Source organism: Vicugna pacos, chromosome 21 (assembly GCF_048564905.1).
Source record: "Vicugna pacos chromosome 21, VicPac4, whole genome shotgun sequence".
Taxonomy (NCBI): Eukaryota; Metazoa; Chordata; class Mammalia; order Artiodactyla; family Camelidae; genus Vicugna; species Vicugna pacos.
In genome coordinates, this window is record NC_133007.1 from 7,302,226 (window position 1) to 7,320,956 (window position 18,731).

The 18,731-nt window shown below is 52.3% G+C and overlaps 1 protein-coding gene across 3 annotated transcripts in view; it reads right to left on the reverse strand.

Annotated features, from left to right (window-relative positions):
* The window catches only part of LHX4 (LIM homeobox 4), a 42,435-nt gene that overhangs the window by 12,439 nt on the left and 11,265 nt on the right, over positions 1 to 18,731 (reverse strand). For all 3 annotated transcript variants that reach the window (XM_072946009.1, XM_006211793.3, XM_072946008.1), the window contains exon 2: positions 11,631 to 11,802. In XM_072946009.1, the coding sequence (XP_072802110.1) occupies positions 11,631 to 11,695 (65 nt within the window). In that variant the 5' untranslated portion in view covers positions 11,696 to 11,802. The remainder of the gene's footprint in view (positions 1 to 11,630; positions 11,803 to 18,731) is intronic.

Genomic DNA, 18,731 nt, shown 5'->3' on the forward strand with positions numbered 1-18,731 from the left:
CCCATTTATCTGTCCACCCCTGTCGCTCTTGACAGGCCTGGCCAGCCTGCTGTCCAGGGCGGGGTGTCTGGCTCCTGCAGAAAGGGCAACAGGAGGCCTGGCAGGCACCACACCTTCTAGAAACAGGTGCATGTAAATCCTGCACCACAGAGGTTCCAGCACATTCCCGATTTAACTTCTGTCCAACAGTTAGGCCAGGTAGCATACTCTGGTTGCTGACACACGGCTAATAAAAGCAACTCCTGTTTACCAAGTGCCTGCTGTGTGCGCCTGTGGGTCGCATCCTCACCCGGTCCTCACCACCACCCTCGGGCCACACCCCCCCCTCCCTGCGGCAGTCATGGCCCCACCCCCCCCCCATCCCTGGGTGAGTTTCGCTCCTGCCTCACCATCACTCTCACCGTCCCTGCTGCCATATCCTCCGTGACATCAGTATCCCCACGGCAGCCCCTCCTGCCCCTGCCCTCTCAATTCTTTGACCTCTTCTCCTGAAGGTCACTGGCCCCACCCTTCCTCAGCCACTCACCCCCACAGTCCACCCCAGACCTTGGTACCAGGAACTGCAGCGCCTCCAGGAATAACTTCCAACCATCGCACCATCCGGCCGCCCCTCCTGCCCTTCCCGCGCACACCCGCAGCACCCCGACTCCCCGAGCCTGCCACCTGGCCGGGACTAGTTACTCCTTCTCACTGTCCCTCACTCCCCTCGTGGCCTCGCTTCCCTCCTAACCCAGCAAAGGCTCCATGGTCCATCTTACGAATCCCTCTCTTACCCACACCCTCAACCCCCTGCCCCCTCCCCGCAGCACTGGCCGTCTGAGCAGGGCTGAGGGAACACACCACGTCGCTGGCCGGGCTCCCTTTACACTCAGGGTCTGGACCTAACCTCAAGTGAGTCCAACCACTGCCCCCTCCGCGCTCCCAGACACCTTCTCTCTCTCTCAAGCCCTCCATCCTCCGTCTCAGCCGGTGAACCGGCTTCCTACCTCCAGAAGAAAAGAGGAGCTGTCAGCACAGGCCTGCCAGGCACTCCCATCATTCCCGCCCCCCACCCACTTGGCCACATCCCTCGGCTTCCTACAGCCAAACTGACTGTGCACCTGGTGGAGGCCGACCGCCCACCTGGGCACAGAGTCCACTCCTTCTTGCCCCCTTGCCTCCTACATCAATGTCCCCTCTTGACCACATCCCCTGCCCAGTGGCATACAGCATACTCTTATTTCTGCCACTTAAAAAAAAATACCTTTTTTGACCCCACATCTCCTTCCATCTACCACCCATTTCTCTGCTCCTTTTGGGGTAAAAAACCCTCAAAAGAGGAGTCTGTGTGCAGAGTTTCTAATGCTCCTGCTCCCACTCCTTCACTGAATCGACTCCGATGGTTAATTTCACATGTTAACTGGGCCACGGGTACCCAGATATTTGGTCACATGTTTTTCTGGGCGTGTCTGTGAGTGTTTGGGGCTAGATTAACATTTGAATCAGGAGACAGAGGAAAGCAGGTTGCCCTCCTCCGTGTGGTGGGCCTCACACAATCAGGCAAAGGCCTGAAGAGAACCAAAGGGCTGACCCTCCCAAAAGCAAGAACGAATGCCTCCTGCCTGACTGCCTTGCGCTGGGACATCAGTCTTTTCCTGCCTTTAGACTCAGGCTGAATCACTGGCTCTTTCTGGGCCTCAAGCCTGCTGGCCTCTGGTGGAATTTACACCATCAGTTCTTCTCCTTCCCTCTGGCAGCCACCTCTCCGTCTCCCACACCTCTTCCCTGTCCACCTCAAAGCCCTGGGGATCTCGCTTCCATCTCCGCCCCAAGCCTCCCCACGAACTCCAGGTGGGCATATCCCACAGCCTCCTCACATCTTGCTTTGGACACCCAAGACCAAACTCCTGATCGTCCCCCCGAATCTGCTCTTCTGGCGATCTTCCCCGTATAAGAAGGGCAAATTCATTCTTCCAGTTGCTCAGGCCGACAATCGTGGACACCTTCATCAGATCCGTCAGCAAACCCCATTGGCTCCACCCAAAATTATATCAAGAGCTGGACCATTTCTCACATCTCCACCTCTGCCTCCCCAGTTCGGGCCACCATCTCCCCTCGCCCACAGCTGTCCCCTAACCGGTCCCCTGGCCCCAGCCCTTGCCCCACAGTCCATCCTCCACACAGTGGCCATGGCAATCCTGAGTCAGACCGTCTCCCTCCCCAGCTTGAAACCTTTCAGCGGGCCCTTGTCACTCAGAGTAAAAGCCGAAGCCCCCTAACTGGCCTCCAAGACCCCACACCATTCAGCCCCATTACGTTTCTAGTCCCGACCCTCCCGCGCTGCCCGCTCTCTCTCCCCAGCCGCGCCGGCTCCTCGGGCCCTGAGCTGCTTCCTGGGCTTGGAGCTCTTTTCCCAGATTCCTATGTGGCTCAAGCCTGCATTTTCTACAGGTCTGCCCTCAAATGTCACCTCCTCGGGGGGGCATTCCTTGGCCACGTCCTCCCCAGCACGTCCTTTTCCTTCCCACTCAGCTCCCATGGAGGTGCCGCACTTCTCTTGTATATCTGTTGCATCCTCTTCCTCCCTCTCTAAGAGGCAGCCTCTGTGACAGCGGGGCTGCATCCGCTCGGCTCACTGCTGAATCAAATGCCTAGAGCAGTGCCTGGCCCAGGATATGTGCGCAGTGAAAATTTGGTGATATGTAGTGAATAACCCACTCCTCTTTTATACATTAACGCATGTCCCCGCATTTGTAGACGAGAAAACATGTTCAGAGAGGGTAAGAAATGTTTCAGAGTCCTCGCAGCCATCCCTAAGCAGTGGAGCTGGGATTTGAACCCAACACTCTTCCTTTCTCTGGACCACTGGGAGCAGTCAGTGGGGGCCAGCCCAGGCCCACGCCAGCCTCCCGTGTGTGGGAGCTGCCGCAACCCAGGGCACCAGCCCAAGGAGACAAAATACCTACCACACAACTTAATTTTATGCTTTAATTGCTTGGTGGTGATTTACTGCCGGCCATATATTTTTTTCCCAGTTGACACTTCCCTCCATGTATTTCTTTTATCTATCACCGCACTTGACAGCTAAGTTGCTGATATTTACTGTTACTGTATGTACCAATATTTCCAACATATATCACTACCACAGCCATGTCACAACACCCAGAGTTCTGCCCAAGAATGGTCAGCCTTCTCCAGACATAGGCGGGGCCATATTTGGGAAAGGCCTGACACCAGAGAATGTTAGAGCCTGGGGAGGGGGACGCAGCTCCTTCCACACACTCATACATATACCTCCTAGGCCCACCAGAACTGCCCTACTGGCTCTGCTTTTTATTTGTAGTTTTTAAATATAATGTTCTTTTCAATGAGCATTCAATATTACTTTGAGATGAATGCAGCTGGAAAAGCTTTAGAACCAGTGACCTGGTTCAACCTCCTCATTTAAACAGAAGGAAACTGGGGCTCAGAGAGGATCAGGGTCTTGCCCAAGATCACACAGCCCAGTTACTGGCAGAAAAAGGTTTACAGCCCAACTCTCTCTTCCTCCAGCCAAACTTCCCTGCTTTCCTTGCTGGGGCTAGATTTGCTGCCCAAGAAGCAATGGGACATGTAGGATCTGACCCTCTTCTACAAGCCCACCTCTCTTAATTTTTGTGAACATGCCCCAGGCATGTAGCACGCACCAGGGGATTTCACGGGAGCTATCTTGTTGAAACCACACAACGGCCCTACCCGTCGTATTATTATTCCCTTTCCAGAGATGGGGACAGGCTGAGAGCGATCACCACCTGGCCCAACACAGTCTCTCTCCTTCCCACTCCTTTCCTCCAGCCACCTAATCTGCCCTCCTTACTCCGGGCTAATTCTTCTCTGCCAAGTTGTAAGCTCAGCTATTACCAAATTACCCTGTGCAGAAGCGCCACCTGGGATGTTTGCTTCAAAGCAGAAAAGCCATCCCTGACTCCTGATTCTAGGCCCAGAATCCACACTTTTCACAAGCCCTGCATGGATGACCCCAGGCCACTCTGGCAGGGACCATTTTTCGAGAAATGCTGTGTAATGGAGGCGCTCAGCCCTCCTGCGGCATCTGCAGGTTGCCTGTTGATTCTTGAGCCCTTCAAGACCTACGGACGCATTCTCAGCGGTGGTGCGGCAAGCCTGTGACAGGCAGTGGTGTCCCACCCCGCTGCCACCACAGCCCAGGCCAGCCCGCCGCACTGACCCACCACACCCAAGACTGCCACTAGGCCCAAAGCTGGTCCGTGGCTTTTCCTCAAGTGGGGCTTCGAGGGGCACTGGCAGATCCCAGGAACCGGAGCAACAAGCCAGAGACTGGCCCTCACTGGACCCTTGTCTGACCTCAGCCAGAGACTCAGCAGGCAACGTGGTGGAGCCAGGCCACGGGCCCCTGAGCTCTGGGCTCAAAAATTTCAGAAGCTGTGAGGGCAACGTGGCCAAAGAGGGGCTTGTGGCAGGAAGTCATAGCCTGGCCCAGAGGGGATGAGAGGGGAGGGGCTGCTGACTGGAAAAGCTTGAGAGAGGCCTGAGAGAGGAAAGAGGCAGAGAGAATGGAAAGAGGGGATTTTGGTGGCGGGACCTCGTGACTTGGTACCTGAATGGCAGGGGTTGGGAGGGGAAGGAGAGAGCCTGCTGCCACTGGCTGGTATGTTTTCAAAGAAGCCGCCCCCATCTCCCACTCCATCACCCTGATCCCTCTTTGCTTGGAGACCATGTTTCCACAGCCCAGATGCCGTCTGATCTGCAACTATTTGGTTCCAGACAGATGCCCCCAAGGCAGAAAGGTTTCCAGATGCAGGTCCCACAGATGTCAGGAGCCTTCACCCCAAGGCTGGGCTCCGGGAGGGTGGAGGGTGGGCGGGCACAGCTGAACGGGAGTGCTCTGGGCCCGGCAGACAGATAATCCGCGGACTCATCACCGCCTGATATACGGCCTCAGGTCCCAGGGGGTACTGCTCAGCTAAGTAATTGCTTCTGCCTTGATTACAGGCCTTTGCAAATGACTGTGGGCCTGGTCCCACCAGTGTGTTTGAATCTTACAAATGTCCATACGCACAGCTACTATCTGGGCCATCTGATCATTACCTTAAAAGGTTTAATTTGCTTAGCGAGGGAATTAGACTATAAACTATTCAGAAATTATGGAAAGTCACACATCAAAGAGACCCTCCCCTTGTGAGCTCCTGAAGCACAATTTGCTAGAGCGTGTGTGTGTGTGTGTGTGTGTGTGTGTGTGTGTGTGTGTGTGTTTGGGTGTGTGTGTGTGTGTAGCCCAGCAGGTGTATCGTTGTCAGAAATAACAAATGGCTCAGCAAGAACCTGGCCCCAGATTTCACCCACAACCATCCCAGAACTGAAGCGGCCTCTCCCTGGGGCAACAGGACCCAGGCTAGCTAGAGGCAGCCACACTATCACAGGCTGGACCCTCTGGCCAGAGCTGGGAACCCAGCTCTAGGAAGTGAAGGCTGAGGGCTCGGTCACTGCCACAGAGCTCTGGACCACGCAGGGAGGGATGGCATCCTGTGGTGAAAACTCACAACAGCTCCATACACCACCCACCGACGAGAGGGGGACAGCTGTTCCATCACCTGACCTGCCATTGCCACTGGACACAAGCCCCACTTCCCTCCCCAGGACCCCTGTCTGGCCCGAGGCCTTCTGCAGCCTCTGCCCCCAGGACCCTCCATCTCTCTTTTTCCCGCTCCCTACACAGATGCACCGTCATGGCCTTAATAAGAACAGCTAGCAATAATCATAGGAACTAAGCAATTCCTTCCTTCGTCTTGCTCAGGCCTCACAGTGACTCAGAAAAGTGGACATTCCCATTATTACTGCCCCTTCTTCCAGATGGGACAGTGAGGCTCGGAGAGGTCTCGTGTCCCAAATTCACACCGAGCCTGGATTTAAACCCAACACCTGCTCCCTCTCCAACGTCCACCTCGGAGAGAGGTTGAGCGGGCCTTTCCCCGCGTTACCTGGTGTCCCGTGGGCATCTGCCCGGCTGAGGGATGGAGGACCTGGTCTCTGGACTGATTGGGCCAAGGTCACTAATGAAGCCCTGGCTGGAGCCAGCGAAACCAGCCTGCGGCCGGGCCAAACACAGAGCGAGCCGGAGCTGAAACAGGCTGTTCTGAACTGCAGGGATAAATCAGCAGCTCCCGGGCTCCCAAGGACACCGCTCACCTGCCCTTGGCTGACAGCCATGCTGAGACTGACTGGCTGGGGGAGGGGACACAGCTCCCACAGAGGAGCAGTACTAGGGCCCAGGCAGGAGGGCCTGGGGGCAGGGACACACCACCAGAGAAGCATGACGTTTTAGACAGGAACCCCCTGGCATGGCAGTCACCCCCAGAACATCTCCGACCCTTTCCCACAGCCCCCTCTGGCAGGTAGTTGTGAGCACCTGGTGGCCAGGGCACAGCTTGAAAGTCCCCACAAGTCTAGAATGTTCTTGAAGGCTGTGCTTTACCTTTAAGATTTGTGTGACTGTTGCCCTCTGTTTTATTCTATAGCTGTTTGTTTTCATATGATAATAACCACCGGTGTGTTTCTCAAATCTTCATGTAAATCAGCTTGGCTTGTCTTTATCCTGCAGTTTATCCCGCGGGCACTGCTCTGTGCCCTCTCCTCTAGCCAGGCTACCCCACCTCCAGTCATCTCAATGGGAGGGTCTCAAAGCTAAGGGGAGGAGGGGGCTGGAGAAGCCGGCAGGCCCAGCCCTGAGGGAGGACTCTGATGGCCAGTCCTCCAGGGCCACAGGTCAAGTGAACACACCCAGGGTCAGAAGCCCAGAAATACAGCCTCCAGCATGAAGCACGCAGCTGTGCGGAACACAGTTTACCACTATTTTCTTCCCATTTCACAGCAACTCTGTGGGTTAGAATGGCATCTCTTAACAGATAAAGGAATGAGGCTCGGGGAGGCCTAGCCACTTTTTTGCTGACCAACAGCTGGTAAAAGACAGGACAGGAATTCAGCCGAGCTCCCTTTGGGTTCACCAGGCCGCTCTGCTTGTAAAACATCTCCCTTTTGTGAAGTGCTCCTGCGTACCAGGTCTTCTAAAACAGCTTTCATTAGCATTCCCATTTTTCCTGCAGAAGACACTGGAGCTCAGAGATGTTAAGGAACTTGCTTAAGGAACCGCAGCACTTGAACCAGTTCTTGGAGCAGAAAACCAGTTTTCAACATACTTCAGAGTAAGGGAGCTACCAGCCTTGTCCCAGGACCCAGTCAGTGATGAGGAGACCCAGAAGCCCAGATCCCAGACCCCTGCTCTCCCCAAGGACCTGGGGACCCTCCACATGCTGGATGCACAATTCAGAAAGGACCTGCTTGATTCAAATTAACATAGCCTTGGGAAACACTCTGTGTTAGTCAACTCAGTGCCTCTCTTCTCAGGCCTCAGAACTTTATTTCCGTTGGAGAAGGGGAGCCAAGGACCCAAGAGGCAAAAAACAACAAAAAACAACAAACAACAGCAAAAATCAGCCAGTGTTACTGAGCAAGACAGAGTTCAACAGACACCCCCGTCCCCCACCACGAAAATGCAACAACCACAGAGTACAACCTTCCAACCATACTTCTTTCTTGGTCTGTGCACACGCCAACGTCGCCCTCTGCTGCCAGTCACCAGTACTACCACGTCTCACAGGCTGAAGGCTGGTGGAAGCCAACCTCCAGCTTTCCTCTTGGTCCTCCCCCAACTTCTGGGGTCTTACACACCTCTAGCTAGACACGCCTCACAGGAGAGTCTTGATTCACAAAACTTCACACAAAATCAAAGATGCCCCTGGAGTTGTGCAAAGCAGTGGCCCTGACCCTTGTTATAGGCAAAGAGATTTAAAATATCGATCCTGGAACTTAGGACCACAGTGTTGATCGGTGAGGTCAATGAATCCTGCCCTCCGCCTCTGAGCAGGGCTTTGGGGCAAATATCATAAAAGGATAGTGCCTATTCTTTTCCGCTTTTTCTTCAAGGAGCGTAGAGAAGCTGCCTCTGACCAGGCATCCTCCAAGGGCCACAGCTGAGAGCACCCTGAGGTCTGACAGGCAAATTCAACTGCGTGCACCTGCCGGCCCTCTAGAAGTTGCCAGAGGTGACTCTGCCACCTAGTGTGAGACGAGGGAGGGACCTAGGGTTCCTGAGACTGCCCCCCACCCCGCCTCATGTTCTGTTCCCAGGGCCCCTCTGCAATGTGCCATCTGAAAGCAAGCGCCTTTAATGAGCTGAAATGAGGAGCCGGTTCTGTGGTCAAATCACAGCCTGATCCCCAAGTGGGCAGCAGGTCTCAAGACCCCTGTGGATGGGAGGTGATGCCACTCTGACCCAAGACAATTCTCCCTCCCTGTCCTCACCGAGGACTGTACCAAACTGTACCTGCCGCTGTGCCTTCCTGTTCCAAACAGCTACGGTCCCAAAAAGCTGGGTGAGGCCTGACTATAAATCCAAGGGTCCTCCCTGGGGCTTCAGAGCTGGCCGATCTTCGTGTGTGGTTGCCCCTCCACTGACAGTGGGGGAAATCCCTTCAGCTTTAAATCTCTCTCTGCAAGCCCCACCCCACAGAGTTAATGATCTGGATTCGGCACTGAATCTGCGATCAGCTCCCTGCTTTTCAAGATGATGGAGCCCTGAGAGTGGGCCACTTTATGAAGCAGAGCGGTCCAGTGGGATAGGGGAGTGACCGTGGCTAACGGCCTGTGCCTCCATGACTCACAGGACGCTAAGTCAGGTACAGAAGACACTGGTCACTGAAGCGAGTTGCAAATTCACTATGTAAACTATTCTTTGTTGCATCAAACCCAGTGATGGCCTATGGGCAAGGCTTGGAGCCAGGTGAGCGAACAGGGGACAGAAAAAAGAATGAGTAATAAGTCTTTCCTCAAGCCAGCAAGGAAGCTCAAAAAGGTGTGTGAGGAGTGAGCAAAACAAGGCAGCTGGTGCCGCGTCACCAGGACAGAGAAGGGGCAAGGTGGCCGGGTCTCTGAGGGGCTCCCTCCACTGACGAGGTAGACACACTGCCATGGAAGGATGGGGAGCCCTTGAGAGGGTGGACATCACCCCTGGACAATGAAATAGCCTGGGGCAGGGTGTGGAGATGGGAAAATGTAGAGCGTGCCTGGGAAAGGGGGTACCCTGCAGGGGTGTCGGGTACCCAAGGAAAGCAGTCAGCTAGGACTGGGTAAGGGACTGGGTGCAGAGCAGAAGGCTCTGGCGGAACAAGACGTCTGGAATATTCTGTAGGCAGAAGGGGCCCTGCCAAAGGAGCTGGGAGTGGGTGGCTGGGGTCAGGACCTGAGCTGTGAGGTAGGACACTGGTCTGGTGGGGAGGCACGTGGGCAGCAGGGGGTGGGGAAATCAGTAGGGGCCTTACTGATGAGCCGGGGGCCAGGGCCACGGCCTGGGGGAGTAACTGTCATTGCTATTTCTGGTGTCAGGCCTATGGCTCCCAGGCCTGTGCTCATCTCCCCTTGCCCCCTCCTGGGTCTAGAGAGACCGTCTTTCCTTAGCACTACTTCTCCCAAACCCAAACCTACATTCCAGCTGCTGCCACCTCCCTTTCCCAAGCCTGGAGCCAGCCAGTCAAGGTCCGAACATCAGACAGCTCCCTAGGGCACTGCTGGGGCTCAGAGGAGCTTCTCTGGTGACAGAGCCCTAGCTCTGTGATCCTGACTGGCTTCGCCTGCACCCCAGCCAGAGTTCTGACCCGGGGACATCTCAGCACCTACCCTGTCCACAGATGGGCAAGAAGGCGACATGGCCTCTTGCTCGTCCCTGGAGCTCAGCCAGGCTTTCCAAAGGTACAGGGACAGACAGGAGATGGGGCACTGACCCTGGAAGCAGGGACAGCTCACCCAACCCCCAAGGCCAGGCCACCCACCTACTTCTTCCTGCCCTACACACACACACACACACACACACACACACACACTGAAATTCGCCCCATCCAGGGGCCCGTAGGGCTGCCATGGTGCTTGGTCAGGGCATCCGTGAGAGAGGAAGGTAGAGGCAAACTCTTGCTGCTGAGAAAGGATGTGAGTGGAGGAGACGGAACTGTGTAAATGCCAGAATAAGGGAAATGAGGCAAGGGTCAGAGGTGGGAAAAGCAAAAGGAAGATGGGGAGAAAGGGGAGCAGTCTGCAGAAAAGACCGGGAAGGGCAAGCGGCCCACCCCTCACCTGGAACCATCAAGCGTCTGCTGGGTGTGCCTGAGCTAACCATGCCCCGCTCTCAGGGGCTCCAGCACAGACACAAGTGTGCACACATCCACACACGCACACACACTCACAGGGAAAGAACAGTGCACATTTGACCAACATGATCCCACTTTGTGATAAGAATGAGTGCTGCCTTCTGGAGACAAGCCACAGAGGTAGCCCCAGCGGTGACCGAGAGCCTCTTCAAAATGCTTTTCAACTCACACAGGACTAACAAAACTTGAGAATCCTCAGAAATCCAAATTACTTACTCCCCGCAGTAAGACCTTGGGGAGGATGTGGGAGAAATCATGTTCTGTATCCAGGACTGGCATTTCTCCCAATCTCTCCTGCCTGTCTCCAGAATACTCATCCTCTGAAGGCTGCGCGCATCCCTCCGGAGCTTGCTCACTCGTGCCCAGCGTTTCCGGGCCTTGGCGAGCCTGACGGGCCCATCATAATCCGCACACCCAGTGGGCCTCCCACACTGGGCTCAGTGTCACCGACGGATACTCCCCGCTCCTGTTCTTGGCCTTGCTGTTACCAGCTGGTCCACATCAGCTGAGGCACCAGCCTAAGTGCCTCAGATAATACATTCTGGGAGAGAAGTTCCAGACTAAATGCCAGGGAAAATAAATTCTAAGAGATCCTCTCACTTTGATCTGAAGCTCAACAGGAGTTTTTTCTGATGGATCCAATCCCAGAATGAAAAATCAAGGACAGCTAACACTCAGGTATCAGGCACTGTCCCAAGGACTTTGCACATGCTGACTCATTCAAAACTAATTAACAACCCTATTGTTATCAGCCCCATTTTACAGATAAGCAAACTGAGGCACAGTGAAGTTAAATAACTCAACCAAGAGCACACAGCCAATAAGTGGGTTCAAATCCAGGCAGAGTCAGGGCTCTAAACCATCACACAAAACCATCTCTTCATCATATTTCCATTGAAGTTGATGACACTGTCTGAGCCTGGCTCAACCCCTACCAGAAGCAACTTTTCTGAGGCCCTTGAAGCAGCCATGGAGATACGTTTAGATCTGGGACACCAATCTCAAAGCACTACTCTGAAAGTCGCAGGAATGATACAGCCAAGTGCCCTGAGGCACCAACTCACCAAGACAGAGAGAGCAACTCTTTTGGGGATTTGCAGGGATCCTGCAGACCCTGGAGAAGTCTGGCTCCTCCTCCTGCCTGCCCCTTGCAGAGCGCATGTGAGGCCGAGACTCTGGGCCTCAAGGAGTGACGGGGTCAGTGATCAGATGGGGGACCTCAATAAGGAACAGCCTCTCAGCACCAGGATTCTCCTGCCCCACCCAGGATGGACCTCGCCCTTTCCACCTGCCTTGCTGCAAGCTTCCCCCTCACCGCACGGGGAGAGGCAGTCAGGCCGGGGGAAGAAGAGTGAGGTGCGCGCCCCAGTTCTGACTTACTTGAAAAAGTCCTCCTTGCAGTAGACGCTCCCAGCCCTGGAGAAGCACCTGTCAGCCAGCTGCATCTGGCAATCTGCACACTTGAGGCAGGAGCTGTGCCAGTGTCTGTCCAGGACCTTCAGGATGAACTTGTCCAGAATATGCTGGTTGCAGCCAGCACACTGGGGGATCTCTGTAGAGAGAAGTGAGAGAGGCAGCATGAGCCTTCTGCACAGCACTGCTAACTGGACCAGGCGCTGTGTAGCTGCCTTCCCATCCTGCCTGTTTTGGGAAAGGACATAACCCAAACTCCCAAGGCTGCCACATACAGTTGTGTAGGTTGTACACTGCACAAAGGTACCTGCTCAAAGGAGTAGACTGGGACTGAAACCCAATCCACACTTTACTGGCCTGACTTTGGGTGGCTTTGGCTCAGAGGGGTTGCCTGTTTCTAAGAGTTCCACGAGGCTCACACTTACGCCAGCTGCAATTCCACAGCCGATGGCCAGGAAGACCCAACAACATTCACCTCTATTTCCATGACATTTTCACTACTGGGTGGTATTTGTGCTAAAAACATCAGCCTCTAAAGTGAGCCCTGCCTAGGCATGGACTGAGAGGCCATCTGGCCTGAAAAGCAAATGATGTGTGACGGGTAGGTCCATGACTGAAGATGTTCCTGGAGAAAGAATCTCAGCATTTTAATGAACTGCAAAAGATACCATGACTCAATCAACATTCCCAACTAATATGCCTTCCTGGACTGCAGACAGGAAATCTAGAAACTGCTCTTCCAGACTCCCTTGCAGCGTGGGTTCCCTTGCAGCGTGGGTTCCAACTGTGATTTAGAGTCTGCCAATCAGATGCACTTAGGAGAGACTTGAATTCAGAACTGAGTTAATGGAGGCACAGCAGAGGGGCAGGCTCCTTTTGTGCTGGAGTGGAGTATGGCAGAGTCTCCGAGGTTCTGTGGTTTTAATGTCCCGATCAGTCAGGGCAGAGGCACTGAAATTCTGGAGGTTGGTAGTTTTTCCCAGAAGCTTGGCCCAGAGCTTGCTCCACTGAGTTCAAAGTCATCTAATCCATACCTGGTACTTTAATAGTGGATTCTGTTGTCTGCAGCTGAACCCTAACCACCGCCCCGCCTGTTGCTGTGCTGGGTGATTTCCTCTCCAAGGTATGTTCCTCTACCATCCCATCTCTGCCAAGGGATTGCTTAGGGGGTTGATAGTATTTAGTTTCAAAATGCATAAAATGGTCAGGCTTCCACAGTTGAGCGAACAAATAGTGCTAGCATCTCCAGTCATTTTCCCTTGTCCTTTTCCTCAAAAAAGGGAAGGAGAAATATTAAGAATGAAAACATTAAAGTGCCAGCGTTGGCCTCCTGCGGTAGCCTCCTGATACAGGACATCAGGAGGCTGGTTGCCCTGTGGTCCCTCACCTCTATTATAAACATCGCCTGCTGATACCCTGTCCTTCCCGTTAGAAGGTGGGATCCTCAGGGAGCAGGAATCATGTCTCCTTCTCAGCTTTGTATCCTCACTGCCTAGCAGAGTGCCTGGCAGACAAGAGTAACTCCACAGACACTTACCCCTGAATAAATAGGGGATCAACTCCTCCCTAAAAAGCCTGCCTCAAAGCAGTCTCATGCTCCTAAACGTCAACAAAAGGAGTAGGGCCAAATCTCTCATGAGTCACGCGTGTTTCTTGATTCACATTGCTTGTTGGTGATGATCTAATTTTAAAGTGTTAACATAAGGGAGTTAGCCTCAAGGCAATAGGGGAAAAATTTAAACACATCTAAACCTATGTAGAGAGAAAGCTTTCTCAAGTATTAAGTCATTTGTATCTCAAACTTATAGACAGGCTATTGGGACGTTCACTAAGAGTCATCATTAGCCTTGTACACACACGTCAGTCTTGGACCCAATCAAACCCCAGCAAGGCCTTCATGGCCTCGGCAGCCACCATCTGCCTGAAAGTCAGACTCACTAGATGTCCTGCCCTTTGACCTGACTCTCAGACCAAAATGCCCCATGGAAACTACCAGACGCATGTAGGCCTGGACACTTGCTACCTGTCCCAGTTCATATGGAATTTTTTTTCAATCGCAAAAGTTTTCCTCCTTGGCAAAGAAGCTGTTCAACCATTAAGTACTTACCAGGGGGTCCCAGCAAAATGCTAAGCACATAACAGCTAAAGGAACTTCCATCGCATAAGAGGGGCTAGGTAGGGCGCAGGGTAAGGTGGTGGGTTCTGAAGCCAGGCTGCCTAATTCTGAATCCTGGCTCTGCTTTCTAACCTTGAACAAATTACTTGGCTCCCCTCTGCCTCAGTCTTCTCTCATGTCAAAGCAGGGGGATGATGCTGACAGCACCTGGTAGGACTGCTGCGAAGATAAACGAACCAATACATGCAGGACAGGGCTTGGTACACAGGAGGTGCTCATTAAAGGTTTGCTACTAGGTGGCAAGATAACTGCAGTCACCAAGTGAGAGCAGTGGTGCTGATGGCGGCTGAGGGAAAGGAAAGTTAGGGGCCCACTTCCTTGGGCCTGATCTCACTGAACTCCCAAGAACCCCCACATAGATGTCAAAACCCTCACGCGGAGGTTCACAGCATGCGCATCACACAGCAGCTATGCCGTGGCTTGGGGGCGCACCTGACGCCTCCATACAGGTGCTCCTTCAGCCACATGCCTGCCTCTCAGGGGGAAGGTCAGGGACTGGCAGCCCTGGAGCGGCCAGGGAGGGCTCTGAGAGCAGGGGCCTTACCAGCTGAGAGGTTTGGAAGAGAAGAGGTGGGACAGTGAGGAGGGAGGGGTGGGTAGCCTCGAGCTCCGGTGGTGTGACCAGCCCAGCCTGGACTAGGGGCGGGGACAACTCAGCTAAGCAGAGCCATCGAGGGAAAGGGAGAGCTGATCTCCTGCAGGCAGTGTTTGGGGCAGTGGCAGCTGCTGAGCCGGGGGCTTGAAGAAGGAGGCGCGGAGGAAGACTGCGCGGGCATCATTTTGCAAGGGCGGGGAAGGCAGCCCTGCGGTCGGGGAAGAGGTGTGGGGACGCGCGGGTGCAGGACTGCCTGCGCTGTGGGCCACGGGGGTGGGGCGGGTGGCTTGGCTCGATAGGGGCTAGGGGAGCCAGGAACTGGGCCAGCAGAAGCAAATTAACCCTTGGAGGGCCCGGTGGGGACAGGCCCTCCGCCTCCGGGGCTGCGGAGCCGGCTCCCGCTCCCTCTCTGCACCGACCCAGCCCCCGAGCCAGAGGACCACCAATTCCCACCTAATTGTTGTTTGGCCTCCGAGGAAAGAGACGGCTATATTTCTCCTCCCGGCCACAAATGCACGGGGATGAGGGCGAGGAAGCATGCCCATAAAATTTATTTCTAGCAAGGTATCTACCAGGAGCCTTAATATGATGAGTATTCAAGGGAGAATACATTAAGTCTAATGTATGCGGGAAGGGCGGGCAGGGGAGTTGTAGAGGCTTGGAAGCCCAGACAACATCACGTTTAGCAACAACACTAAAAGCAGACAGACGAGCCGTTTCAGCCTCTAGCTTGCAGGGGATGCTTCATGCGGGCTTAGGCTCTGCTGCCCAAACTAGGGGTGAGAAAGTGAGAGAGAGAGGGTTGTGGGACTTTGGGACCCACCTGGGGTCCTCGGGTTTGGCGAAAATGCAAGGGACATTACTAAGGGTGCATTTTTCATTGAAAGAAAGCAAAACCTTTCCCACTGCATTCCACTATAGATTTTGAGAGAGAGTTTTTTAAAACAAAGATGATGTAGAAATGGTTTAAGAGATCCACAATATACCAATAATTATAGTAAAACCAGGCGTCCAGAGCCTGTGATGAGCTATACCGGGTCCTGAATGTCTGTTTCCTCAGTAATTCACACAACCGGGTGAGGGAGGTACTTTACCTCCGTTTTACAGATGAGGAAACTGAGCCCAGGAGAGGTCAAGTAAAGTGTCCAAGGTCTCACAGCGGGAGAACCAGGATTTGAATCGAGACTGTGTGTGTGACAGGGCCTCACTCAACCTGAGAGCTGAGGGTCTGAGACATCACCTCACCTGGCTGGCTCGACCCTGTCATTTTATGGAGGAGAGATGGAGGTGGAGAGATAGTCTCAAAGCTGCTCTGTGTACAGTTACAGAGTAGATGAGCCCCTGGCCTCTGGTGCTCCCTCACAACTGGGCATTTGTCTGAGGCATAGATTTCGATCCTTTGGACAGATATGCACGTGTCGTATGGGACAGACACCTAGTGCCCAGGGAGGGCTGGGAGCGGGAGCTCCTGTCCCGCTGACCCCCTGCGCCCAGCTGCAAGGTGCCAGGTTGCTGATGACATCGTCAAGCTCAGATTCACCCCTGCCTGTGAGGGGGTGGAGGCCTGTGAACTTGGACTCCACTTCAGGTGACAGCACGCCATGCAATTATTTGGATTCGTGTGAAATGTAAGCTATCTAGATAATTTCCAAAGAGCAACAACACAAATCTTGTTTTTAATCTATAATAAATTATGATTTTTAAAAATAACCTGGAGAATCTGGACAGGACAGAGGTTATGTAGGTCTCCTACAAGAAATAAAGTTGTAACCAAAATTTCCAAGCAGTGAGAGGATTTCCAAATCCCTAGTAAACCCAGGTTATTCATGCGGTATTTACTATCACGAAATTTTACTTTAAAAACTGGAATTTAAACAGTCACTGAGACAGAATTTGATCTATAAACTCAGTTTCTGATCTGAGCAGTCATTTCATTTAAGATGGAAATTTTTATTTTATCTGCAGGAAAGTGTCCTGTGGTGATGCTCTCTGCGGGGGCTCTGCAAAGGGTAAACTCAGGCATGAAAAGACAGCTACACCTCTGGAACAACCAAGGTTGCTGGACCACACAGTACAACACACTCCCATCGGCAAGGCCGTCCCCCAGAGTCTTAGACGGACACAGAGCAAGGCACAGACCTACGCCCGCAGGGAGAAGTGCTGCACGCAGCTATCCATGCAGACACCCTCCCACACACTCGCACAGACACATCTCACACAGTCAGGTGTACACACATATTCACACATACCGTAAACACAAAGATACACGTAACAGACACACTCACATATACATTCAGACACACAAGAGAAACACAATCACAAAGCTACCCTGCGATATACATACTCATACATAGACAAAGGCACCCACACATACCACCTTCACTTAGACACACACATTTGCACACACTCATGTACACATATACCACAGATACTAACACACACTCACACATGCACAAGCATATTCTCACAAAATGGCTGAGGCATTGCAATTCTGGAAAGAAAAAACAATTCTTCTGAAGCCATGCTGTGTCAGTGGAAAGGAAGCCATCACTCTCCCACCCTGGGGCGGTGGGGAAAGTGGACAGTGAGTGAAAAAGAAGACTAAGGGGGAGTAGAAACATTTTGCTCAAATACCTTTTTGGAAAACTCTTGGGGGAATTTGAAAGTTTTCAGCTCTGTTTAGAGTTTAGGTCTCCAGATTTTTAGGTCTGCCGGATCGTTTACAACAAATCCCAGATCAGAGTTTGAGATCCTGATTCTACCATGTATGTGATCTTGGTCAAACTATTTAACCTCTTTGAGCCTCAGTTTTCTTATCTGTAAACAGGAGATAATAACACTCCAGTCTCTCAGGGTTGCTGTGTGATCACATCAGTAAATGCGTATAAAACACATGGCCCCATAATACCTTTGTCCAAGCTCAATGGTCTCCATTCTCTCAGGGCCAGTCACCCACAAGGTGGATTCATATATTTAAAGTATATCAAAATTACTTCATGCTTCATTATTTTCCAATATAATTTCCCCACCCCCACCGTCAAAACACTCAAAACTCTCCTCCATCCCTCTAGTTCTAAAGCATCTGGAAAAGTACAACCCTCTCTAAACAGCATAACCCCAGAGTACGCACAGCAGATAATGCAACATTACAAGGTTCAGTCTTCTTGAAATAAAGAAATCTCAGTCTTCCCTCCACACAATGAGGGCAAATTCGCCAGACCTTGGTGAATGGTGGGAGGTGGGGGGACTGGGGCCACCAGCTACCCGACCTCACTTCACTTTTGCTGTAATGTATTCAGGTAAGAGTGGATTGAGTTCAAATTAACATTTGAGGCTTCTAGTACTTATCTTGGAGACACCAAAATGCCCAATGGCAAAGTGACTATTTCTTATTTGATAAGAAATAGCTAAAAATCCTTTGCCTGTAGTCATAACCTGGTTCTTCATGAAGGAAGCTTATAAAATCCACAGCATGATGCCCAGACCTCAAATCACCTGAAGTACCATAGTGGGGGCACAGGGGGTTTGTTTTTCAGAGTGGTCCATCAAACAGTGGATTCCTTTTTAAATACCCAAATTCCTCCATCAGTAAAGGTTCAGAAAGCTGGGAAGTGGAAGGGATCAAAAGGTCTGATGTGGTCTGTGGTAGACCACACTGCCCACCCCGCTCTGGTGATATATAAGAAGTACTGTGCATGTTTATTCCCCACTCACGTTTCTTCATTTCCAAGAAACTGCTCTCAAGGAACCAAGGGCCACCATGAAACATTTCAGAGACTGTTCGTGTTTGTTTATTTGATCGATTTTAATTCTTTGAAAAATTGTGTTTTCTATCTCTTTGGTCACAGAAGATCAACAAGGTGAGGAAAAACATTTTTTTTCCCACTAAAGACACTAAAACTAGAACCAACACACTTGACAATGACTTCTAGAATGTGTATCTTTCTGGGAAAATGACTTAGAATTTCAGATCCTTCCATTGGACTCACAATGCTGGTGAACACTTTAATATCTTAAAGACAGTTACTTTGTATTGGTAGGAATAATGCTCATTTAACCACGGTCTCAGAGTAGATTAATATTTTGTAAAATTTGAACTCTGATGGGCCACTGTGGAGTCCTGCAAGGTACTGCTTTTTCACTGCCTTTTGGAGGAGTAGAGATTCCTATTTTTGTTTCACAATTTGACTTGACAGCCTAATGCCCAGGAAAAGATTTTCCTTGCTTCTTTCAGGATAGGGAGCCAGTCCGTGGGAAATGCTTCCAGGTTCCCTGTTTATGGACCCCACAATACTCC